The sequence below is a fragment of the Melampsora larici-populina genome, assembly GCF_000204055.1.
Source record: "Melampsora larici-populina 98AG31 unplaced genomic scaffold MELLAscaffold_22, whole genome shotgun sequence".
NCBI lineage: Eukaryota > Fungi > Basidiomycota > Pucciniomycetes > Pucciniales > Melampsoraceae > Melampsora > Melampsora laricis-populina.
Window position 1 is genome coordinate 667,057 of NW_006768786.1, and position 26,256 is coordinate 693,312.

Consider the following 26,256-nt stretch of genomic DNA (forward strand, 5'->3'; position numbering starts at 1 on the left):
AGTGTGAAGCCGAGAGCGTGATAAACGAGTTCAATTCCAAGTGCCAATTACCCTCAAGAATCCATTGTGGGCCTCAACGGGTCGATCAAAAATGAGCCAAATCAGCTCACAATTCCCTTCTTACCTTCATATTTGCTTTATTATGATACCTTTTATAAAGCGCTTTACCGATTTTTCTTAAATTATCTTCACTTGTCAGTCGTTTCAGGAAAACAAAAATATAACTGTCTAGTAGAAGTTCTATAGTCAGTGACTAGGTGTAAAAATTCAATCTTTCTAACTCTATTACTCTCTTGATGTTTCTGGAATTCAATGTTAAAGAGTCAAGTATATATGCCGGACTATTTAGTCGATCCCCCAATTTCAAGGAAACCAGTTTGCCTTCCATGCATGATTCTGCCGTACCCTTCACGTCATCATACGCGACATTGCTTGATGATTCACATTCTGCACAGACAACTTATGACGAGAAGTATGGTTCGGAGTTGTACACATGGTAACAATAACGGTATATTCAGTTCTTTTCGGCTTAAATGTGAAAATTGTGTCTTTTGAATGCTACTACGCTCTGTTTGATGGACCCCATGCAGATAAAAGTGTTATACATAACCATGGAAAAATCTCGCTAATCAAAATCGTTGAGCGATTATCTCACGCATTATGAAATAATCAGGAGTTTCACGAGCTGTGGGTTGTCCTCTTTAAAGCAAGACCCAAAGATGTTAAGCTAATCAACATAGCAATATGTCAAAAACCTCAATCGTATAAAGATTTCAAAAAACCGAGATAAGTGTATATAGGCTACAATTTTGGCCGGAAAAAGAGCTAAGAAAGTCAAAGTAAGAGTAAGATCTAAATCAAATGATACAAAGGAAAGAAATCAAAGGTACAGTAATGAAGAACAAAGTATGAAGTAGTAAGATGATGATAAAATGAAAGATTCCTCAAGGTAAGCATTCCTATCTATTTGCCTGTAGGACATCGTTGGAAGGTTCTATTGTTTCCCGCTTATGAATCGAGTTTGGGTAAAACAGTTGATGTCCCATTCTTGGTTGGAGCAGTAGATGTCCCGTTCTTGGTTGGAGTAGTAGATGTTCCATTAGTTTTTGGATCAGTTGATGTTCCGTTCTTGCCAGGAGTCGATTTATCGGCATCTTTACCAGGTTTACCATCTGGTTTAGGTTTCTTCTCATCTGAACTTTTCTTATCATCCTAATTGATTCAAACCAAAATGACAGATCGGTCAAAAACAAAACTCAATCATTCTAATAGTAAAGTTGAAGACAAACCTTTTTTCCATTACCCTCTTGTTGTTGTTTAGCCTTTAGTTTCGCTAGTTTTTCTTCTTCATGAGCGATCTCTTGTTTGTATTTTGCAATCTTGCTTTCTAATTTAGTGATCTTAGCTTGAATAGTATCTTTGGTTGGGATAGCTGTACCATTGGTATTAGAGGTACCATTGCTTGAAGGACTGCTTGAGTTAGTGATCGGGATCACTGAGCTACTGTTACCAGTACCGTTCATGGCTGGCGAACTGGTTTGCATGTCAGAAGCTTTTCGTGCCTGTGATGAAATACAAGACGTCAGCATGAGTTCTGAGGATGATGGCAGATGACTTGAATGAAAGTGGCGGATCTTTACTCACTCCGATACTGGATCCATAAGCGACTGAAGCGCTGAGCGAGACGACTAGGCTGATCAAAGCGAATCTCATCTTGAAAGGGTTTATGAAGAAGTATGTAAGAAAGATGAAGTGATGTGAAGTGAGAGGTTGATAATTTGATTGGACTATGTACAAAGTTAGAAAACTTGAATGGAATTGATGAAGATGAAGAATGAATGAAGTGAAGCAAAGAAGCGATCCATGAAGCTCTTTATACCCAACTCAAAGACGTAGCTACACGCCAAACAAATGCTGAGGACGTCGTTGATTGGCGGGAAATGAAGATTGAGTCACTCAAAGACAAAAACATTAGCAAGGGTTTGCTATTGCCATGCCCAGGTTCGGCATTTCATTCTCCATAACGATTTCAAAAGAACTGGAACGATTTATCATAGTCGAGGAATGAGGGTCCAAGTGGTTGTCAGACTCGACTTGTAAGCTCACCGTGCTTTGAATCTGAGTGATGGAGAATTTGATCTTTAAATCGTCAGGGTATATGGCGCAGAGACTGAGGTATAATATTTTTTGCTTGCAGAAGATTCCTCTTGATCACCTTTTGCCACGTCAACGTTGCTACTTAATACTATTTACCGTGTCATTTGTCTACTGGGAATGAGATCAGCTTGTTTTAGAAACCGTTTCGGATCTGACAGAAGTTGAGGATGACCAAAATGTGATTGGACTCCCCTGTAAGGCTCGATGAAGATTTTTCCAAGGCTGTGCAACAAGGCCGAACATTCCGTAGGTTTGACTACGACTTGACTTTTCTTTTCTTTCCTGCAAAACTGTTGTTTCATCTCATTCTCTACCTCTCACACATGTCTTGTTGAAATCCGATCAAGAGTTCTTGTAGGGAGGATCATCTAGAGAGCCTTTGTGAAGGAGATCGATTCTTTCTTGACTCTCAACCTGCTCTTCATTTCTGTAAAAAAAAAACTTTGAAGGAGATCACTTCCAAGTTCCTGAGCCTGCGCATGTGGTAGATTTGATTCAATTTTGGAACTCACTCCATGATTCCAGTCTTTAAACTTACACCCAAAATCCCTTCCCCGAGATCAACGGATCAGTCCACTCAGTCCACTCTCCGGCTCCCACTGTCCTCCACTCATCCAACCATGCGGTGATGATTGCATTTATCATGATTCAATCACCCAACCTCTTTCCGCAAAAAAGTTCAAATTTGAATAATTCTGATTTTCAAAATTTCGCATTCACCCAAGTTCAAGACGGAGGAAACTTGGTATGTTTGTAGTATGACGTATGAAACGTTTTGTATTGATTTTCAAGCAAAGCTTGTGAAATCAAGTGACTGGAATGATTTGATGAAATGTAAGTTGATGAAAATCATCTTTTTGTAATTCCTCTTGATCATTTGTAAGATTATGATTCAAGATCAAGATAGATTTTGATACACTAGCACGATGGGAAGATTGATTCTTTTAGAGCTTTAAACCCAGATTTGATTAAAATGATAAACTCTCGAATCACCGAGTGAATAAAATTGTGAAACTGATTCTGATCAGGCTGAGGAATGAGAATGAGAATGAGAATGAGAATGAGAAGATAGATTTGAGTTGTCGTCGTTGAATTGATCCATAAAGGAAACTCTTGAGTCTCTTGACTCTGAGCCAGTGATCCAACTTTGATAGTTTCCATTTTCTATTCTATTCTCGCTTAACCCACTTTACATCACATCACATCACATCGCATCACGTCACATCACATCACATCATACATATCGCCTCAGCTTACCTTACTTCAGATCTCTACCTACTCGTTTTAATATCATCATCATCATCATCATCAAATCAATCTCTCTTGATAATCCAAATCATTGATTGTATCTTAATAAATCATCATCCTGTTTGTTTAAAATCTCAAACTTCAACAGATCAAATCAAATCACAATCAACTAAATCACGAATCATTATCATCAAATCAACGTAGTCTTCAGTTCATTCAAGATTTTTGTCTGAAGTCGAATCAAGTTGAATTCTTCTACAACCAATCATGTCTTCTGCTTCAGATCATGAATTATATGAATCATACAATACACTTATAGCTACTTCTAGAAGAATAGCCAAAGAAAGAAGAGGAAGTGAACAATCTAATCTAATCAATCAACCACTTTCAACCAATCAAACCAATCATTCTAATACTATTTCTACTGAATCTTCTAAATATCAATCAAAGTCAAGTTATCAAACTACAAAAAGATTAACACCTATCATAATCACTGAGAGTCATATAAACAAATCAATAGATCATCAAGAGAATGATGATAACAATTTAATCAGCACTCCTATTCGAAAATCAAATTTAGAAATCAACCATTCATTCGATCTCAGTTCGCCAACATCACCCTCACCATCAACACCTCCGTCTATCACTTATCTACCACAACCAAGATCTCCAACACCCTCAATCTTTACCAAATCATTACCACCACCCACATGTGCCTTACCACCTACACCAGATCGGACTAGCACTTCAAAACTAGAGAAGAGGATCATCAGAAAAGAAGAAGACTTGACTAAACCATCGATCAAAGAAACCAATCTGGTGAGCCGAAGACGAAGTTCTAATACGAATTCATCTGTCATTACACCCAAGAAGACTTTAATTCCAGCTCCATCGATCAGAACAGCCAATCCAACATCAAATCCGAATCCATCCATCAGTAGAACAAGAGTCAGATTAGCATCAATGGGAGTAGGAATCCGACCTAAAACTGCTCCATTACAAATCGCAGCAGCATTAGAAAACAATCAAGCTTCTTCTGCTTCTTCCACTTCTACTACTACTAATACTACTACTACTACTAATGATTCAATGAATAGTATTAGAATATCCAAACTACCGACTGTTACTCATCGAATCCATAGTATAAACAAAACAGTCAAGCTTAAACATCAAAGTTCATTACAACAAATCACGAATTTGACACCTACAAGTGCTTCTTCAAGCAGTGTGAAACAGATCATCACCACTAAAAGGAGTGTGAGTGATTTAGTTGCAAAGATTGAAAGAGATCATCAACCTCAGAAAGCACCGTTAAATCATCAAACTTTCATCAATTTAAATCAAAGGAATAGAAAGATTTCTTTGGCTAGTTTACAAAGTGATGCTGGATCTGGTACTGGATTGGTTAAAAACATTGAAAATGATGAGAATAAAGAATCGATGACCAAAATCATTGAAAGTTTGTGATTTCTGTTTTTTTTTCGATCGATCGATCGTTTTTTTTTGATTTTTACTGATGAAACTTTTTTCTGTATTTCTCTTGTTGATATTTCTTTTCTGTTGACCGTTTTACCCTTTACCCTTGTTTCTGTTGAATTGATTTGATTTTTTTTTTGGTTACGTGTTATGTTACATGTGTGTGACTGTGAAATGTGTTGTGATTGTTTGATTTGATTTCTAAATTTTCACTTTTAATTTTGATTTTTGATTTTGATTTTTAATTTTGTTCGATTTCATTCGATTGATTTGTTGATCACACCAATTCACCAATACTACTTACTTAATTAATAACAGAATCGAAGAAACCTATTGTAACTCATCAAACCACTACTTCATCACAATCACAATTACCTTCAAGTTCAAGTTCAGGTTGAGTCTTTTACTACTTTTTCAATCTTCATTCATCAAACTAACTTCAACTTGTTTTTCTTGGTAAATTCCAATTCAGATCGATGGATTGAAGAATCAAAAAATGATCCAAATCCTCCACCATCATCATCATCATCATCAATAATCAATTGTAAAAATCTAGATCATCATCATCATCATCATCATTCATTTAGTTTATCATCATCATCATCATCATCATCTAATTCAACTAATCATTCAAAACATAATCATCAAACTAATCAAAACATCCTTCAAAGTCCATCAAACCAAAGCTTTTCAATGGCCATCTCTTCACCTTCTCATCAATCAACCTCTTCTCAATCACAATCAAAACAATCTCAATCTCAATCTCAATCACAACCACAATCACAACCATCACAATCCTCTTCTCTACTTAATACTTCACATCAACCAATCAATTCTAATGTCAATCACAACTCCAATCGAGCCGTTCGACCCAGAAGATCAGCTGCTTCTTTACATTCGATTCCTGAACGTAGATCAAAAGAACTCGATCAACCTCCACTTCCAGTGCCTCCTACTCCTTGGGTAGAACCTGCTACTCCAATCCTCAATCCTCCTTCTCGTCAAGCTTCGTCTTCTAATTCAGTTTCAGATCAATCACCTCACCCTTCTCATTCATCCTTCAACATTCATCCTTCACATTTACTCTCACCAAACGATTCCAATCCTGACACTGATTTCGTTCCACTAGATAGTCCTTTACCTTGGGGTACTCAAGACACTAACTTTCCTACCACTCCACCGGCTACCACTAACACGCCTGGCTTACGCGATCAACGTCTCTTGAGTAGGTACCGTGCCACTTCTCAATCCCTTTCTACCCGACATTCAGAAGGTAGTCAATATGCTACTTCCTCATCAGTTTGGACTCCTTCCTCAGTCGCTGGTTCTCGACTAGGCTTCGATTCCGTCGATAATGGCGCTCGTACGTCCGTTGCAAGTCGGGATTCACGCTTCACGGCTGAAACAGATTATGAAGACTATTGTCCAAAGGGTTCACAACATCCAACTCCAAGTGCATCTGCTCGATCAATTCATTTGGCCATGTCTGCATCTTGGCATGGTCAACAACCTGAACATCTTTTCAATCGGCCTTCTTCCTCTCCGTTCATTGCACAAGCTGTCCCTTTGGTTCCTAATCCTGCATCTGAGCATCTACAGACGCCTACGATCGCCTCTTTGATGAATGTGGAAGAACAGTCTGAGATGGTCGGACTCGGTATCACCTCTGATGAGATGGTTAGTGTCAGTAGAAACTCTCGTAGTCCATCTCTCACTGGTCGTCTACCCGAAAGCTGGCGTCCTAGCTCTCAAAATCTGAATCCCTCTAACAAGCTATCAGCACCAGCTTCTAATCCTCATACAAACACATCATCGTCGTCTCTTTCTTCTCCTGGTCTTGACTCACCTCGCTCTCGTTCCGCCACTCCTATCATGGAGCCTCCATCCTCAGCCCCTCTGAGTAACATCTCCATCAAAACTCATTCCCTGGGCATGGCTGTCAATCGACCACAGTCGAGTACTAGCCCTAGCACGCCTGAAGGAAACACTCTAAGTCGAGCACCTAGTTTTCATCAAAAACAACAACATGAACCTGATCACGAGAAATCAAATCTAGGCTCTGGCTTCAATGATCCTACTGATGCTTCTAAAGCACGCTTTTATGAACGTCATCATCAAGCTCATTGGGACGATCTGGATGATGGATCACCTGTCTTGGCTTCGAGCGCTGAAATACCTAGTAAGGCTGTCGTTTTGGCGGAAGAAGGAGGTCGGATCATTGATTTTTCAACCATGAAATGTCCATTAGAAGAATTGCATGTACCCGATGGTAAGTCTGCTTCCTTTGGTTGATCATTGCTATATTTACTCATTCTGATTTGGATCCTTTCTTTGACGTTTGCTTCTATATAGATACTACTCACCTTCTGATCACCAAGACACAGGGGCCCTTCATACTCAATTCTTTGCTTACTTCCTCTTTACCCAGGTCGACGTCTACCTTGGTGGTATTAGATATTAGTGATTCTTACTTGGCATCTTTACCATCCGTGATCGCCTCTTGTACTGCTCTTGAAGAACTTAACATCAGTGGTAACATATGCGCAAGTGGTGATCTTCCTGCTTGGATTGCTCATCTGGTCTCTCTGAAGGTTCTAGCTGCCGATCGATGTGGTCTCATCCATTTAATCAACCCTCTCGGCAGTCTTCTTCATGTTCACGATCTCTCACTTCGCTCTAACCATCTGAAGAGTCTACCCTCTTGGCTTTGTCACCTTCAAGCTCTCGAGGTTCTCCTGGTAGATGACAATGAGTTTGAACCACCTTGGCTTGAACTTGCTGAACCGTTGCTTTCGTGCAACTATCGTTCAAATGAAAGTGACGCAAACTTACCAACCGGCTCCAGTGCTTCTGAAAACGGATCGCTTTCTAGTTCATTGGCCCATGGTCTACAACCCCCTCGATCAGCGCTTAGTGAAGCTATAACTTCATCACATCTCAACACCAATCCGACTGCCGATTCTGCTGGCTATCATGGTCGAGCCTCGCGTCCAACTAATGGAAGCGTGGATTATTCACGTGCCTCTCAGACTGGCTCTTTGCGGCTCTCACCTAGTCAAAACGAACGTAGGCTAGAGGGTGTTGAATCATTGAGTCGTCGGAATAGTTCCATCCGTCGATTGCGTAGTTCTTCAAACGAAATGAGAGCCACGGTTGCTCGGCCTAATTCTTATCACGATCATAGTCCCTCCTTGGCATCCTTTATGGAAGCTGAAGATCCTTATCAACCTGGCCTTGGGCCTGCTGGTGTTTATACACAACCTCAAGTTCAATCGCAACTGGACGTACATCATTCACTTCGATCAGCGCCAGTAAGTTCAATGGAAAGGGTGAATCTCTCAGTCTTGGATCGATTTCCATCCAAAGGAGTTCCACAAGGTATCCATATCCCTCCTCCTCAACCGCCTCAACCCAAAGATCACAAAAAGTCATTTGGATTCTTGAAGAAAATGAGCCTGGGTAAACTGCGGCGTGAGGTGACAACAGGCAGGGAACGTACCAACACCTTGGAGGCACGTGGTGGTTCTGCAGTCCCACTCACGGTTTACGAAGTTGATCCGCCCATTCGACCTCATGCGAACCCTCTGATGGAATCACCAAGGGCAATCAGTGAAGATGCTGTGATGTTGATGTCACATCGGGAACCACTAACTTCCCCTATCAGACCTGTGATGGCAGCCACACAATCTGCAGACGCTGGTCGCTGGAATAGTCAAACTACTCAACGTGAAGTGGTTAACAATCGACGTCGGAGTTTTCTCAAAATCGAACCTTTTGTTGGTATCAGAAAGTTTGAACCACTTCCGATGATTCCTACTACTTGGACCCATTCTATGAGTGATGCGGAAGGGATGGTAGAAGACTTGATGTTGTCCACTTCGATCAATCAAGAACCGAATACCCATCATCACAGGGCTTCAAGCGAATCACCTTCACAACAATATCGTGAACCTCCATCACCTGCCTTATCACACGCTACACCATCTCAATTTCCTCAAACCAATCGATCCTCTACTATTGACCCACGTACAGGACTTCGTTCAATTATGATGTATTTACGTGATGTTCATGATCTTTCGGGAGAGCCAGCTGCACCTGCAGGAGTGAATGCTAGACCAGGTTTAGTGTCACGAGCTTCAAGTATAAGACAACCTTCATCGAAATCGGTCAATCATCCTGATTTCCAATCCTTGAATGGTAGAATGTATAGTATGGCCGGTATGAGTGCGATGGCATCTTCACTTGAGATTGATACAGAATTAGACAATGCACATTCTGCTTCCATCCATCAATCTCAAACTTGCTCACCTGTATTACCTTCAACCAACTCTGTACCTACTGAACCTCCTCGACCAAAGGTCAAGGATAATCCAGGTCGAAGTTTAAAAGTGATTGAAGAGATCATTTCGACTGAAAAATCATATATCAGAGGGTTAAGAGAATTACAAGATATCTACATTGCAAGTGCAACAGCCGTGTCAACAAGTGGGATTGGAAATAATAAAGAATCGACTGTACCTAGTTCAGAACGAAAAGTGGTGTTTAATAATGTAGAAGCGATCATTGGATTTCATGTAGAAGTACTTTTACCTGATCTACAAGAAGTAGTAGATCGATTATCTAAAAAACAATTAACGATTTTAGCACCTAATGAGATTCGATCGATTGCAGCGATCAAAAAGAGAAAAGAACAAGAAGCCAATTCGATGAATTCAAGATTATCAGCTGGAGAAGATTTAACCAGTTCAACGATCTCTACAACCAATGAAGAAAATGAAGAAGAGTTTTTGGAAAGACAACGAAATGAGATTAATGGAGAATTGATTAAAGCAGCAGCCGAAGAATTGGCTAAAGTGTTTATTAGACATGCAGCCTTTTTGAAATTGTATTCAACTTATATTACTCAATTTGATCTTGCATTAGAAAGGTTAAGAGAATGGACTGTCACCGTTTCACATCCACCTACGATCACCAATAATGGAATGTCAAGCGGTAGTGGAGGAGGGGGAGGAGCTTCATCTTCTTCTTCATGGGCACCAGGATTGAATGCACCAGCAGGGATTCCATTGACTACTAACCAAAAGAAAAAATTAAAAACTTACTTGAAACGATGTAGAGCTAATCCATCACACAGTCAATTGAATTTAGAATCCTATCTCTTGATGCCTGTACAACGATTACCTAGGTATAAATTACTTTTAGAAAACCTTCAGTCTTGTACGCCTGATCGACAAACGCCTACTACTGAACCATCTTCATCAGTTTCTTCTTCGGTTGGATTAGTAGAAGAAACCGGACTCTTGCCTAATCAGATGGTTAGTGAAGCTTTGAGTTTGATTAGTGCAGTGACGGCTGAGATGAATGAAAGGAAACGAGATTCAGAAGGTAGACAAAGATTGGTAAGTGAAGTTTTTGGAAAAAGTTGAAAATTAGATACCAGAACCAGAAGTTGAGAACTGATCTTTGGAATCGGTTTGCGGTTTCGAATCAAAAAATAGTTGTATTGGCAACAAAGGTTTGGAAACAAGTTTAGATCACCTTTGGTACAACCACATCGAACATTAATTAAAGAAGGAAGAGTAGTTAAGTCGTCTTGTCATCATTTTCTTGATGATGATGTTTTTTTGGGGGTTGTCAGACATTAATATATGCATTCGGTTTCCGTTTTTTTTTTCTTTTTCTTTTTGTAGACATTGATGCGTACCGTGAAATTAACGACTAAAGATGTTGTTTCTTCTACTGGACAGAATATTAAAGTTAGAGTTTCGGCTCTTAGTACTGATTCTCAAGCTGTTACAATGGTACGGGGTTTTTTTTTCAACAAACTTACAAAGATTTTCTCGAAATCGAAATTTGTGAAACTAAGATTATCTTTTTTTTGGGGGGTTTTCGATTAGATCTTGTTACTTTGTACCGATTTACTTGTTTTGGCTAAAGAGTAAGTGTGATGATCAAAGACCCTCCCCCCACAAAAAAAAGACTGATGAACTTTGTCTTTTCTTCTTCTTCTTTGGTTTAGTCCTGGAGATGGAGGATCAGGACCGGCTTCTTCACCTGCTTCTTTACATCAAGCCTTGAGACTTGCACAACATACAAGGAATTTGTTGAGTACACCTGCTACGGTTTTTGGAGCTGAACAGACTAGTTGAGTTTATTTATTTTTGGTTTTCTGAGTTTGAGATTCTTTGGAAGAGTGTAACTTTTGAAAATCGAAAAAGAAAACTGATGAATTGTTTATTTTTTTTTCTTGTGGTTGGGGATGGAAATCTAGTGGTTAGATTTGTAGATTCAAAAGCGATTTTTTATTTTCAATGTGATAGTCAAAGAATTGCTTCTGAATGGGCAGTGGCTGTAAATCAACAAGTTCCATTACTTTAGATCAAATCAAAAAAAAAACTTATTAAACTCAAACCAAGCCAAGAAAAAAAAATTGAAGAAGTATGGAAGATTGGAATTATAAAAAAGTTTTTTTTTCTTTTTCATTTTTTTTTGATCTTGATCAATTTTGAGTTTGTAAACAGGAGAGAGACAGGGAGTTCTTTTTGGATAGATTTTATTTATTTTTATTTTATTCTTTTTTTTGCTTTTTTTTTTTCGTTGTCTGTCGTTATTTTTTGGGTTAAAATCAAAGTGTGTGGGATGGGTTATGGTTTTTGAGTGAAGTGGGTTTTTTTTATTTTTTGGGAATTTTTTTTTTTGATAGATTGAAACAAAAAAAAACAGTATAGAATAAGAGAATTGGGTTGATTCTTTTTTGAAAAAAAAAGACACCTGTTTTTCCATAAATATATAAGTGTTGTATTTGATTTTTTTTTTAATTTTCTTTTTTTGGTTTTTGGTTTTTGGTTTTCTTTTTTTTTTACTTTACACTATCACATTCTTTTTATATGTTTTTTTTTCTTTTCTATTTTGCATTTATTTATGATCAAGAAGTTATATAGATAAGATATATATGGTTTTTGTTTTCTGTTTTCTGTTTTTTTTTAAAAAAAAAGATGTCTATTTCTCTAGATGAGAATGAAAACATTTTTGAATGATTTTTTTTATGGTCTTTTAGACTCTTTTTTTTACTGATTAGTTTGATTGGTTGATTTTTGAATCGTTCTTTTTTTTTAATATTTATTTTACAACTTGTTTTTTTTTTCGGCTTTGATTTCTTTTTTTCCTTGATTTTCTATAAAGTGGTACAGAAATAAATAGAGAAAGTGTTATAAAATTGGGTGATTTGAAGTTTTTGCAAGGTTGTGATTTTTTTGATTATGATTAAGGGTTTGGAGAATGGGTGTTGCTATGGCCAATTAACAGGAGTACTGGATATATACAATAAAACCTGTGAATAGGAACTGGGATTCCCTCCACTGAGTATGACTGAAATCAATTGATTTCTTTTGATCCTTGAAGTTGATTTGGAATTGAATCTGTTTTATGAGCTTTGGTGTTGAGACTCTAGAGTGTCAATCCATTTGAAGGTGATTTTGATTTTTATGAAGTGGCTGTGTTTGATAAGATTTCATATTTGTTAAGTCCTTTTAAGATAGTTTGGTTAATAAACTGTTTTATATTTTAATCTGTTTGTTTTAATTGAAATCTAAAATGAATTTCTCATAATCCCTTTGGTTTCCAAATCGACTCTTTTCGTCTCAATTCAATTCACTCACTCTACTTCAAACCATCCAATTCCATCATCTTATCAATCCTCTATAACTCTTCAATTCATCCATCCAATCAAATAACCTCAGTTTTATCATTACAATGGCCGACTCATCGGCAACTCCTAATAAACCTCAAGTCGATAGTCGTCCGGTTCAGGTGAAATTGGTTTTATTGGGTGAAGCTGCTGTTGGTAAATCTTCAGTTGTACTTCGATTTGTTCAAAACGACTTTCAAGAAAATAAAGAACCTACAATTGGTAAGTTTGAGATAGTAGAAAAACCCATGAAATTGAACGACTTCGCCTCTTTAACACTTGATTTCCTTTTGATTACTTTAAATTTCAAAATTAGGTGCTGCTTTCTTAACTCAGAAATGTAGGTTAGAAGATAAAGTGATCAAATTTGAGATTTGGGATACGGCAGGTCAAGAACGATTTCATAGTCTTGCACCTATGTATTATCGTAATGCTCAAGCTGCTGTAGTAGCATATGATGTGACTAAGAGTGTAAGTAATCTAATCTTTTACATCTAATCGATTCCAGATTAGGTTTCTTTTGGTTTCTCTAATCTTGATTTTTCCTTTAAATAGTCTTCTTTGGATAAAGCTAAATCATGGGTTAAAGAACTTCAACGTCAAGGTAACCCTAATATTGTGATTGCCCTTATCGGTTGGTTTAATTTCATTTGATCAGATCAAGATACGTTTGATTAGAGTGTTGAAGATTTCTGATTCTTAATCATAGGAAACAAGATCGATCTCGTTCAACAAGGTTCCGGTTCTTCTAGTTCTGGTTCCTCAAATGGTGATGATGAAGCAGATGATGCTACGGCTACCCCTGATAATGCTGCACCTGCTGCTGGTTCTTCTGATTCAAACACAAACCCTTCTGCATCTTCTTCTAAACGACAAGTTTCAAAAGATGAAGCTGAAGCCTATGCTAAAGATGCTGGCTTACTCTTCTTTGAGACTAGTGCCAAGACAGGTGAAGGAGTTGTAGAGGTCTTTACTCAGATCGGTAAGTCTTTGTTTCAATAGTTGACTCCTTCAAATTACCGATCTAATTCATTGAACGTCTATCTCTTTTCTCTCTTTGCGATCAACACAGCTGCTAAAATTCCTTTAGAGCATATCTTATCTTCTACTCGTGGTGCGGCGGGTGGAGCAGGTGGTCGAGCTGGGGCTGCAGGTCGTGGTACAACAGGTTCGGGTAATGATGATGGAAGAGTGAATCTTTCAAAGAATGATGAACAGAAGAAAGATGCATGTGGATGTTAAAGTGAAGAATTATGTTACGAGTTGGTTCCTTATCGCAAGGCTTTAACATCTATCAGCCTATTTAATTGAGTTTTAAGACTTTTGAACTTCATTTCAATCTACTTTGTGTTAGAACTTAAGCTTTTTGGTTTTCTTTTTTGTTTTGTTTTGTGACGGACATGCATTAGATAAGCCTTAGCTTATAATGAATGGTCCATTCCATTCCATTACTATTAGAAATCTATATTGTATTTTTAAAAGTTTTTTTTTTTCTTTTTTTTGGTTCAACTTCTTCAGAATAACAAATCTTCTTTTCTTTTCCTTCTTATTCTCTTATACTAAAGATTTAAGTGTTTTTGCTTTGCTTTGATACTCTTGAGAATTTGATTAAAGTTGATCATCTGTTTTTTTGGTGATGCTATGGAAAAATATCTTTGTGATTTTTACTATATATATAGTCTGTTTCTTGACTTTTTTATACTTGATGTGAAGGATGAGTGGTTTTGAGATTCACCATACAAAGTGTGCATATGGAGGAAGTTCTAGCTAGTTTCATCATACATAATCCTTTGGAGAGTTGGAAAAGATTCTATGACATTGTTTGTATCCAGTTCTGGTTTGTTTCTTCATTAATGTGAAGACTCACAAGCAGAGACTGGAAGGATGTCAGTTTATGTAATTTGACCAATGTTGAGACAACTCTGCAGTACCAGATACTTAGCATAGAGTGTAGCTGTGCACCACTGTCTCATATGATTTCTCCAATAGTATAGCTTGCTAAGCTATGCCAGCAGCCACAGTCCATGCTGCTGTAGCTGGGTTTTGCACCTCTGTTCTACACTACTAGGTCAAAATTCATGTAGCAAAAGATCTTCTATGACCATGTATAGCATAGCAGCCTACTATTAGCTATGCTACAAGGTACAGGTAATGTGGTTGTCTCATTGATGGCTTCACAGATTGAGTTTAAAAAATGGATAGTTGATGAGCATCATTTTTAACTATACACTAGAAATATTAACCTTTGGTGTTGAAAAAAATAGTCTTTTGAATTTTATAGTCCCTTGGATCTTACTAATGATTGGTTCTTGATAAATCTTGAGTTGGTTTCTAATTTTGTTAAGTTAAGATAATCATCAAAGATGAATCACCCTTGAGTTTTCCTGAGTTTGTTTTGGTAGTATCATGATCTGAGTGATAAGCCAAATGGAAAACCAAAGGAGATAATGAATCATTTTAACTTGATCAATTTAAGTAGAAAATTTGAGAGGATTCAAGATCACTTCTGCTGGACAAGTGGGAAACAGGGGGTAGCTGAAAGTTGAATGTGTGCCAAAGGAAATGTGAGTGTTGGAAGTCTTTCAACAGGTTTGTAAAGCTTGGGAAAGGGTAGTAAAAGAGTTGAATTTGACATCACTCTCACTGTCCTTACAATTCTCTCTTCTTCTCAATCTCTGCCCCCAGCCTTGGCATTCCAGGGTAAGTCCTGCAGCCAGAGTAGGGTCCCTATTGTGGGCCTTGAGCTTGGCTGAAAGCTATCATCTGATGGGATCTGCTTTTATAAAGAGGATTTGTTTTGCCCCAGAGTTCCCCTCACACCAAAACTTGTGTCAAAGTTGAATAATCCCACTTGCTAGTCCTCTTTGAAAAGGAACCAAATACAGTCAACTCTTGATGGATGTATCTAGTATATAATCTCACACTATAGACATTGAAAAATGTGCACTGATCTTTTCTCCTACTAGCCAAGTATTTTACAATGTATGTTTATCACCTGATTAACAAGGGGTAGATTACACCAATCTCTATGCTTACATTATAGGTTGACTGTAGTTATGTGTTTCCAGTAGCTGTAAATCAATGTCAACAATGGGCAACTGTGAAGTGTAATTTCTCCGTGTCCTTGTGGCAGTCTCTCGACAACAAGTGCACATGGACTGCCTTTGAGGCACAAAGGCGACTTGTGTGCGCTTGTCAACGGGCAAACAGCACATGGCCATGGTGGCTGGTTTGCAAACAACGCAGTGATTTTTGAAGGGTCTTATAGGTGAAACACAGTTGGAAACTGCAACACTATCCAGTCAAGCTCTGACAGGCAAACTTTTGGTGTGAGATATGGGTGAGGATGCTCTGTTGTGGTGATATATTGTTTGCATTATCTATTTATGTGTATTGTAACCCCAAAGACCTGGGGCCATTGGACTGCAACAACTTGAGCTTTACCCATCCTGCTGTGATGAGTTGCAATACTGGTTGCCATTGTGTTGCACACTTTTTGTAATACAGTGTGCCATTCTTATAGTCATGAAACCACAGCATTAGTTTTGCATGATTTGTAGGGTAGAAAATTCAGTGTTGTAGTTGTCTTGTGGTAAACTTTTCAACTTGAGATAACCTATTGAGACTAAAGAAAATCATGTGAACATAGTAAATGCAGGAATGTCAAATCCAAGAAGAATATCAAAAATAAAACACTAAACTCAAAAAGAATAACATTTGAATGAGCTCTGTGACCAATAAATTCAACAACTCTTGTGTGATGGAATTGACCAGACCACTCATTGGCTTGTACCATCACATGGATCAAACTTGAGTTTGTTGAGTTTATTTACATGATACTCATTTGTGTTACCATGTTAAGACCTCTTCTCTGAGGTCATAGGGAGTTCACCAGGTATTACTTATGACAGATTGACTGTTCAAGTGCTTAAGTAAGCTTAGGGAGATGTTCTGCTTTTCTTCCATTGCCAAGTTATTTCAGAACACTTGAGAGAAGTTTCATGTAAGTGGATCATCAATATTCTTTTGATAGAAGAGTTAAGTAAAATGACAACTATAAGCTCATCCATTGTGATAATGTGAAGTTCTGATAGGATTGTTTGGATTTCTTAGACCAGAACACTATCTTTTATTTCTTCTACTCAACAAATTTCTCAAAGTTGAAACAATAAGGGTACACAAACATTACAACCCATTTGAAAAACCCATTTGAGAAAAAATAGAAAAACCCATTTAAAAAATTATTTTTTTGAACAGAAAAATAAATTGGGTTTCTCTGGAATTTTTTGTTCAAAAAAATATTTTTTTGAATGGGTTTTTATATTTTTTCTTAAATGGGTTTTTCAAATGGGTTGTAATGTTTGTGTACCCTAAATATTCAATCCTTGAATAAATATTTCAAATCTCTTGTTTAATTATGCCAAGGGGATATGTGATTCACTTGTTGAATGCTTGACCACATGATGTATGACTTCAAGGGACATCAGGTATATGTTTGGGTCAGGGATAGGGATAGAGAATACTTACTATCTTATCATGAGAACACCAGACTCTACATGAGTCTTTAAAATATTTTTCACTTCAGAAATTGATTTGATCATCAAAACTTATATCAAACTTGGACACATCTTGTGAACTTTGCTGAAGAAACATTCCTAGTAGTTTGGGTTCAGTGATTGTGTATTAGGGGTACACAAACATCTCAACCCGACCTTAAAAACCCATCCAAAAAAACCCGTGCCAACCCGATTGATTTTGAGTTTTTAGTGCTAAAAAGTCCAAAAATCAATCGGGTTGCCATGGGTTTTATTAGGGCGGGTTGAGATGTTTGTGTACCGCTATTGTCTTTGATGACAAATGTCTATGACCACTGGTAAAAGAATGAGGACTTAATAAGTAGGTATCTGATGAGTGAGGATCTGTTCAATTAGAATTCTACTCTACCACTCAAGTTTCACCCACATTTTCCAAATGACGTGCTCTTAACCAAGGTGGTACTTATCTTGAGATGATGCTGGTTCTTTGTTTTACCCCATGTAAAGCTAATTGTTTCAAGGAAGGATGAATGAAAGATTCAATAAGCTTCAGGATCAGCATTTAAGCATAAAATGTCTATTTCTCTAGAGTTAAAAAGTCTTCAAATATTTCCTGAACGGCCTTTCCTATGAGTGTTTTAAAGATGTCAATAGTCTAGACCACTTGAGGGAGAATTAAGATGAGCATAAGAATCAATACAATCTTCAGCTTGAAAATAGAAAAGTGGTAAATATTTGAAAAGAATTATAATCAGTTTGAATCAATTCCAAGAATTCTTCAAAGATTCCCTTGTATCATTATCATAACTCAAGAGATAGATAATAACTGCCTTGGAAAACATTCCCACAAAGTTACATCTAATCATGTAAAAGTTCATCTTCATGAATAATGACATTCAATCTCACTCTTTAATTTCTGTATGAGAAATATGTATGTATATACATTTTCCTTGTATCATCATGTGATTCAAACAATCTGATTCTTGAAAAACTTTGTTCTAATTCCTGCAGTCAAAGAAGAAATCCATCTTCATTGAATTTGAGATCATTTGATGCAAACTTGTTTATCTTTTCAAGAACCTTGAAAATTCAAAACCAATGATCATCATTTTCCTTTTGTCTTTTTTCAATTATCTCTTTATTACTTATTTAATTTGTTTTTTTTTCTTTTTGACAATTTCTCTGCTTATTTCAAAAAAAAGAACAAAACAACAACAACAAAAATCAAATTCATTCATTCATTTTCTTTCTCTTTCTTTCTTTTTCTTATCTTTCTTTGATTCCTTTTTTTTTCATGAAATTCAAACAAATTCAAACAAATTCAACACTTGAAAAAGAAAAAGTATCAAAAACAAAAAAAGAAAAATCATAAAACATATAAAAATTCATCATCAGGAAAAAAACAATTTTTGGAAATCAAAAATAATAAAAAACAATTCCATTGATCAAATCAAATCAAATCAAAAAGCACCCCAGCCTCTCTATAAAAACCCCGCATGTAAACCTCTCATCTTTTTTTTCTTAATAAAACAAACCTCATCCCCTCCACCACCACCATTACCACTCCTTCACATCACACACAAGATAACCGTATAATCAAACCTACCAACCACTTTTCGATCCATCCATTAGTTGTGCTAAAGTACTAAAAACAGAAGGAGAAATTAAATTCGATTGAGAAAAGATTTCGATTAAAGTTTGACGGTTTCCCATCAAACTTGAAGGGACCATTGATTGATCATCATCATGATGATGATGTTCAGCAATCCCATTCAAATCCTTTGTCTTTCGGTCCAAGACCTCTTCAAGTTTAATCTCATCTGTTTCTTTCATCTTGGTTAAACCTTCTTCTGGATGAACGGTCAGATTCGAATTTTCAATCGACCAAAGCTTAGGTTGATTTAAATTAGGTTTCGAATTCATTTGGTTTTGATTAGTTTGATGATCAAATCCTCCACCAAACCATTGGATTCGATGGTTAATCGAATTATCCAATGATCCACCCAACTCAGTTTCTTCATCAATCAACTTCACAATCTCTACTAATCTTTCAATAAACACTTGCATCATCGGTTGACATTTCATCATGATACTTCCTACTCCATCTTCTATTCCTCCGCCTCCTCCTCCTCCTCCTCCTATTGTGGGTAATAAGATCCGATTTAGAATCTTGATTAATACTTTTAAAACTATTAATCTTGATCCTGATCTTAATTCGGATTTGGTTTCTTTGGATTGTAAACAAATTATATTAAAGAGTGACATTGAAATCAATTCTAATCTAGTTCTAGATTCTTCATCTGTACAAGCCAATAAGAGTTCTTCATCACTGATCGGTAAGAGTTTGGTTAAGGTTTCAAGTAGTTCAATTAAAATGGAATTCGATTTAGTTTGATGAATTGAAATCCTTAAATTCAATCGATTCGAATCCAAGGTGGCGATTCTTGAAATCAAACAAAGTGCTGAATCTACATGACTCGGTACCATTGAAAGTGATCGAATCCTAAGTTGACTAGCAAATGAAACTTCAGGTCCATGGGTAGGTACTTTAGCTTGACCATTCTGAAGTACTTCAATCGGACTCCTATCGATCTGTTGTGGTGCATCAATTAAGAAAAACAAACATAATTCCATAATCAAAGGTGCGATTGAAAGGGTGGATTGTTTTAATTGGATCCCAGATGCAATCTCAGATAAGATTTGTAAAACTTCTCGTCTGATTTGTAATCTTTCTAATGTACTAAGGTTTAACGTTTTTCGAATCGATCGATGTGATCTTGTTAAATTTAAATCACAAAGACTGATTAAGATCATCGCTGTTCTATCATTCCTACCCATAAAGATTGCACTATCTTCTGACATTGCAAAATATCTTAAAATGTTTAGGATACTTAAAATTAATTCCACTTGACCTAAATCTGGTCTGAGATCATGATTTGACAAATCTCCTGCCTCTCGTACTAATCCACTTCGACGTGTTAGACTACTAGAAGGTTGTGTTGACTCATCTATTGCTCGAACCATCATATTTTGAAAAGAGTCGAAAGGTGCATGACCCTTGGTTGTCTCCTGACTTGTAGTTCCTTCCTGAGAATCCTTATCACTAGGATGAGGGCGAGTGGATGGACCACCTTCTGTTGAATCTTCGTTTGGACACAAAGCCACTTCTTCCAAGATATCTAGTAGTTCTTCCAGTAGATCTTCGCACATACTCAATGGCAAGGGTAAGATCCCATGGTTCGAAGTATTGTCATCTCGATATAGCCGAATATGAGGACCGATCATCGTGAGCGTGTTAAGCGCATGGGCAACCTCACTCGCAAGTCGTGATTTGAGTGACATCACCAATGAGCGTATATCGATCAACCCTAGTGAGATGTATGATGGTCAGCTTCTTATTGGAAAAATCTTCTACGCGTTTGTTTATGAGAAATACAAGAAACACTCACCCAGATCATCAAGATTCCTTCTAGGTTTCGCTAAAAAGGATTTTTGAAAAACTTCATCTACCTCTCTCAGATCCCAACCGCCAGTATTATCCATAGGTTTCACAATAGGAGTATATCGGACCACCTTTTTCATTTTCGGATTTTGATTTGCATTTTGAGGTGGTCCATTGACATTGGCATCTGCTTGATGAGGGTTGCTTAAAGGCGTGCCTTTCAAAGGCGAACTGGAAGGCCGAGGTTGCGAATTTGACAATCGAGCGGTGGGTAATGCCGATGGGGTGGTAGCACGTGGACCAGGCGGTAGATGATATGGAGCGTTGTTGTAGGGCGTTGGACCTGACTGGTTGTGGGCATAGTGATTGTTTTCCAAACTTTGCTGAGTGTTGGGCGGTTGCAATTGTATGGGTTTTTGCGGCGGCAGCTGGATGATCGAACCACCAGAGGGAGATTGATGGGGAAACTGAGATGAAGGATCATTGTGTTTCTGATGTTCTCGTTCCATCGAGTTAGGCTTCGGTGGACCTTGGGAGCCGACAAGATTTTCAGGATTTCGATCGATTGGCGAGGGAAATGGTTGACTTTGAGGCTGAGGTATCTGAGATGGATTTGGCGGCTGTTGAGTAGGGTTCATAGAAGGAACCAATGGAACTTCGTTGTTCATATTGCCCTGATTCAAAGTCCCATTCTGGGTTCCCATGGGAGGTAAGGGGGTCGTTAAGAGGCCAGGCGAAGGCGAAGATTCGTGGTCTGAGAAAGATGAAGGTGGGTGTTACTTGATTGACACATTATGAGGACAATCAATGTAGCAGACACGCTTACCTTGTTTCAATCGTTTCTTTTTCTCAGCGGCGCTCACCGATTTAGCATTCTTGTTGGTTCCCTTCTTTGTATACGCGCGTTTCCCGGTTCCGGTAGTACTGTGAGGTAGGACAGGTGTTGCCGATAACTAAAGAGGTGAGAGAAGATTAAGACATTTGGAATAGCGGGTTTCATTGAGCCTACCGTGGACATATGTTATATAGACTGAATCACTCACACTCTCAGTTGGGCCACCAGCTACGCTACCTGGACTTCCAGCTCGACTTTCCGCTGGTGTGCCAGTGACTGTTCCTGCACCCGTGTTCAGACCGACGTACGATAACGTGGGTGTGGGTGGGATACTGTTATTTGGGATGGTCCCATGACCGCCGGGTGGGCTAGCTTGGTTCAGAGGCGTAGAAGCTGAGGCGTATGGTTGTGAGTGTGAGTTGGGAAAAGACTGCTGCATCTGGTTGTTGTTGATCATATTAGGATGATTGTGCATGGATGCAACCGGTGAGGTCATGTATGGATTAGGGTTGGTCCAATTGGGCTGGTTTTGTGGTGGCAATGTCGATCCCATCGCCGATGGTTGTTGTTGCTGTTGTTGATTGTTATGAGCTTGTAGGAGTTGTTGCTGATGAGCTTGTTGTTGTTGTTGTTGTTGCGCGTGCTTTCTCCTCATCATCTGCATAAGCTCAAATTGATACAAGTATTGGCCATAGAGATTCTGTAGGGCTTGAAGTTGTTCTTGACTGTAACCGGCGTTACTTTCGCCTCCCATCGATCCGGATAGCCTCCTATTATGTGGAATGAACTCCATGGCGGTAGCAATCTGTGACCACATACCAAGTCGGTTGACGTTTTGAGACCCACCAGCAGAATGTACAACGTTGAATAATTTGTATAGATCCACCACCTGGCCATCCAGCGTAGCGGGAAACGGGACTGGCATTCCACCTTTGATGAGGTATTCGGACAACTGATTCGAGAACCGTTGCGAGTTAGAGGGCGACGGTGGCTGGTTTGAATGTGCTGGAGTAGAGGATGTTGATTGAGAAGGAATCGGATGTGAGTTAAAGTTGCCAAGCGGGTTGGGAAGAGATGGATTCGAAGAGGTAGATGAATTCAGTTGATTTGGTGGGGCCGGCGCTTGAGGATGTTGAGGTGGATGAGGTGAAGTTTGATGCTGATGTGCGACAGGATGTGTGGTATTCATCATACCTATCAGATTAGCATTATTCATGTTTGAAGTTAGCGACGGCTGTGAGGGTAAGGGAGGTGGGCCAAGTGAACGTTGATTGGAATGACGTGGACTTGGAAAGTCTGAAGGAGGTTGTTGTGGAGAGAATAAAGCTCCATAATTGTTCATTGCTGCTCCATTCATGTTGCTTGTAAGCCCGGAAGTCGCTGAGCTCATTTGCATCATGGGACTATTTGAAGGCTGAGAGAATCGCTGATGAGATGGATTGAGCATTGATTGTTGAGGTTGTGAATTTGGAGTGATCGGTCGATACTGAAGACCAGCCGAATTCATCGCTCCTTGTCCTACTCCACCAGGATTGACAGAATTACCAACAGGAGCAAGCGAATCATTGAAGTGCTTTGGTTGCTCTGATGTCTTGAGGTGACGTTGATTCAAAAGGTATTCTTTGTAAAGTTTGAGCTCAGTCAATCCACAATTCCCATACAAGTAAGTCTGCTCGATAGCTGCCATGGTACTATCGGATAATCTTAAGCCAGTACGAGGGTCGATAGGCATTGTTCGAGGATCATAACGTCGAATCGGATGAGATGGATTAGATCGATCTGCGTCAGCATTCAAACTGATGGCAGTGATCACCTGACTGAGAGCTTGTTGCATAAGTTGTTGATGATTCATTTCGTCCATCGTACGTAGACCTTGAGCATTTTGATTGGAAGGACCTGGTTGAATTGAGTTCTGCCATGTGTTGGGTAAGGTTGCAGTACTATTATTCGTCGAAAGTCCTTGATTGTTGGTATGTAGCTGATGTTGAGAGTTAAGAGTGATGGATGGATTCGAAGGATTGTTGTAAAGATTGTATCCATTAGATATCTGAGGTGTGTACTGCAGTGATGAATTCGAGAGAGCGGGAGAGGCCGGCAAAGTTGCAGTTTGATTCGAATGTGGGTATGAATTAGGTCCCGCGTTCGGAATAGATTGTGGAAGAGCTGGAGGATGGTAAGAGTTGGGAAGTGTGGCTGAAGCAATATTACTATAACGTTGATGCTGCTGTTGTTGATGTAACTGCTGTTGTAGTTGTTGCTGTTGTTGTTGATTGTGCAGCTGTTGCTGTTGTTGCTGTTGCTGTTGTTGCAACTGGGATTGATGATTGTTGTAAATCCCGTTATTCATCATGCGCCAATTTGGTTCCGGATACAAGTGAGAAGGAGATTGCACTGAGATCGATAATAATTAGCTTTGAAGATTTGAAGGAACCGCTCGTAGAGAAATAGGATCACCAAACTCTTGAATGAGACTGATCAAGTGATAAGAGGCATCAAGAAACAAAATTCAACAATTAGTGATCTTGATCGATTTCTCAATTGAATGAATGAAATTTTAAATCATCATGGACTCAACAGTTACAATATAATGATGTATTGATGATATCCTCTTAAAACCCTTAACTTGACGAAGAGAGAAAGTCCTCAAGCTGAATCTGAATGATCCAACGCGGTTTAAAGTGATGAGCTGATTAAGAATGATTTGAAGATTAAAATCCAAAAGAATCGCGCTTTTGACGTTGATGAAGTTGTAAGTGGTAATACTTTGAAATATGATCGATAGTTTTTAAGTCATACGTTATAGTCGCGTGATGATGAATTCTTTCTTTCTTTCTTTGATAATTCTTCTTTCGATTGATTATGTATGATTTTCGATTATTTTAAATTATTTGAAGTTGTTTCGTTTGAAGATAAATGTTGATCGATTGATTGATTGATTAGTTTTTCATTGACTTTCTTCAAGTAGAGTAATGGTTTGTGGGTTGGTCCAATGAGGAGTTGATAGAGTCAGACTCTGAAGCACAACAGTAGACAGCAGTGAAAGCGATCATGGACTTAATCCTAAGACAACTTAACCCACAACTCAAATCGCTGGATTAAACTAGATTAAACCGTACTTTAACTGCATTTTAACTGCATTTTACATAGCTGCATTCAACTCAAAACTCAAATCTTTCTGTTCTCAAATTTGATGGTGAAATATCAATCGCATTCCTTGAGTTCATGAAACCCATTGCAAGTTTCATGAAAACTTGTTTAATCTCTTCTATCACAACATTCTGAAAAATGAAACATCAATGACTCCTATTCCTTAATTTATATTTCAGATAACCAGTTGATCACTCCTTTCTCCAATCTATCAATCATATCATCAAAAGATAAAAAGTTTATAAAAACATAATCAAATACAACAAAACCCTCCATGTCATCTATATTTCAAAAAGAAAAATCATCACCCTACTATTAACTAAACAAAACCAATCTTCCAAAAAAGAAATTCTATATATATATACCAGATCATTTCATAGCTTTAAATGATTCTTCTGTTGGTATACTTTCTTTTGTATGTTTAGCTTCATAATGTGTTACAAGTAATTTATAAGAAGGAGTTGGAGCTTTACAAATCTGACATGCAACCTACATATCCAAAAAAAAAACCATCAAAAAAAAATCAAAATCAGTAAATTGATTTTTTTTTCAAGAATTCGGTTTGGATGAATGGAAATTCACTTTGGTAACTGCTTGTTGTGCTCCTAATTGAGATCCTTTTTGTGATCCTTGTTTAGCTGCATTCCTTTGTCTGATCAAATTCATTTAAACATAAATTGGAAAAAAATTCATCAGTTTCTTGAAATTATCAAAAACTCCGGTTTATTGATCATGAAAAGATAGATGTTCTTTTGTAACTTTATTGTTTTTGATTTTTGATTTAATGAATGATACTTACTGTGCTTGTGCCTATAGATGTGAAAAAATTATCAACGAATCAGTAAGTGATAAACACATTTTTGGTGATACAAAGGGCATCAGATTTTCGAAAGTATTGATCTTACTAACTTTGGCATGACCTCTAACCATCTTGAGAAATTTCTTTCAAAGGCTCAAAATTCGAGTTGATAGAAAATCGTCTAATCCAAAAAGATAGTCCTTGATTTGTATTTCGGTTCGATGTAAGTTGAGTATAATTGATTCGTTAAAAGGGTTGATGGGTAGTTTAGGTATTCGCAAAAGAAGGCTTGATCACTAGAATTTCGTCCTGTTGGAGTTTTCTTATCACTTGTTTTGGTTCTTGAATGAATGAAACTTTCATGACAGATATCGGATATCAGGGTTTGATCAAGTCCGAAACGTTGCCCGATGTATGTGGTACATCTGAGACAACATCAAATTGGACACCCTTTATTTATCACAAATTCATACTCTGTGTTCTGAATATGATGATCAATAGATTATCAATACCTTCAAACCAAATTGTGTTTTGGTTATATTCAAGTAGGTTCAACAAACATCAAAAGCTCAATGAAGGAAAGTACTCTAGTGTTGCGTCAACAGTAATTGTTCTATGAGGAGTGGAAAGTGTCACTTCAATTGTGAATAGGATTCAGTCTTGCAGGTCACAGACAATTCAAGAAAAAAAGATGCAGTGTTGCATTGTGATCATTGATGGCATTTGTTCAGGGAGAAAAGATAAGTACATAGCCGAACGGATTAAGAGAGTGAGAGCTAGCAGAAAGAAATCAACGGCAAGACATATACATACATTGATATCACAAAGGAACTTATCACAAATCCTATTGAAACTCAGTGATCTGTGCATCTATTCTGTAGCTAAGACTGAGTTCCTGCATGTCCAAGATTCACTGGCAAAAAATTCAAG

The 26,256-nt window shown here is 37.9% G+C and overlaps 5 protein-coding genes across 5 annotated transcripts; 2 read left to right on the forward strand and 3 right to left on the reverse strand.

Moving 5' to 3' along the window:
* Nucleotides 1-1,008: 1,008 nt before the first annotated feature.
* Nucleotides 1,009-1,713, reverse strand: MELLADRAFT_63823 (uncharacterized protein; the record flags this gene model as incomplete). Its single annotated transcript, XM_007410879.1, has 3 exons — nucleotides 1,009-1,212; nucleotides 1,290-1,562; nucleotides 1,645-1,713. The coding sequence occupies 3 exons, from the start codon at nucleotides 1,711-1,713 to the stop codon at nucleotides 1,009-1,011; spliced, it is 546 nt and encodes a 181-aa protein (XP_007410941.1).
* A 2,655-nt stretch (nucleotides 1,714-4,368) lies between these two features.
* MELLADRAFT_87674 (uncharacterized protein) lies at nucleotides 4,369-11,259 on the forward strand (the record flags this gene model as incomplete). Its single annotated transcript, XM_007410775.1, has 9 exons — nucleotides 4,369-4,864; nucleotides 5,200-5,274; nucleotides 5,354-7,150; nucleotides 7,234-10,280; nucleotides 10,380-10,463; nucleotides 10,572-10,682; nucleotides 10,779-10,819; nucleotides 10,901-11,025; nucleotides 11,153-11,259. The coding sequence occupies 9 exons, from the start codon at nucleotides 4,369-4,371 to the stop codon at nucleotides 11,257-11,259; spliced, it is 5,883 nt and encodes a 1,960-aa protein (XP_007410837.1).
* A 1,265-nt stretch (nucleotides 11,260-12,524) lies between these two features.
* Nucleotides 12,525-14,194, forward strand: MELLADRAFT_77996 (uncharacterized protein; the record flags this gene model as incomplete). The annotated part of the gene is made up of 5 exons (XM_007410776.1): nucleotides 12,525-12,790; nucleotides 12,885-13,039; nucleotides 13,124-13,202; nucleotides 13,278-13,550; nucleotides 13,641-14,194. 5 exons carry the CDS (start codon nucleotides 12,634-12,636, stop codon nucleotides 13,808-13,810), a joined length of 834 nt encoding a protein of 277 aa, XP_007410838.1.
* Nucleotides 14,195-18,705: 4,511 nt separating this feature from the next.
* MELLADRAFT_87676 (uncharacterized protein) lies at nucleotides 18,706-23,730 on the reverse strand (the record flags this gene model as incomplete). Its single annotated transcript, XM_007410878.1, has 4 exons — nucleotides 18,706-20,471; nucleotides 20,553-21,299; nucleotides 21,372-21,498; nucleotides 21,589-23,730. The coding sequence occupies 4 exons, from the start codon at nucleotides 23,728-23,730 to the stop codon at nucleotides 18,706-18,708; spliced, it is 4,782 nt and encodes a 1,593-aa protein (XP_007410940.1).
* Nucleotides 23,731-24,896: 1,166 nt separating this feature from the next.
* MELLADRAFT_87677 (uncharacterized protein) lies at nucleotides 24,897-25,457 on the reverse strand (the record flags this gene model as incomplete). Its single annotated transcript, XM_007410877.1, has 4 exons — nucleotides 24,897-25,016; nucleotides 25,110-25,179; nucleotides 25,327-25,337; nucleotides 25,437-25,457. 4 exons carry the CDS (start codon nucleotides 25,455-25,457, stop codon nucleotides 24,897-24,899), a joined length of 222 nt encoding a protein of 73 aa, XP_007410939.1.
* Nucleotides 25,458-26,256: the final 799 nt, after the last annotated feature.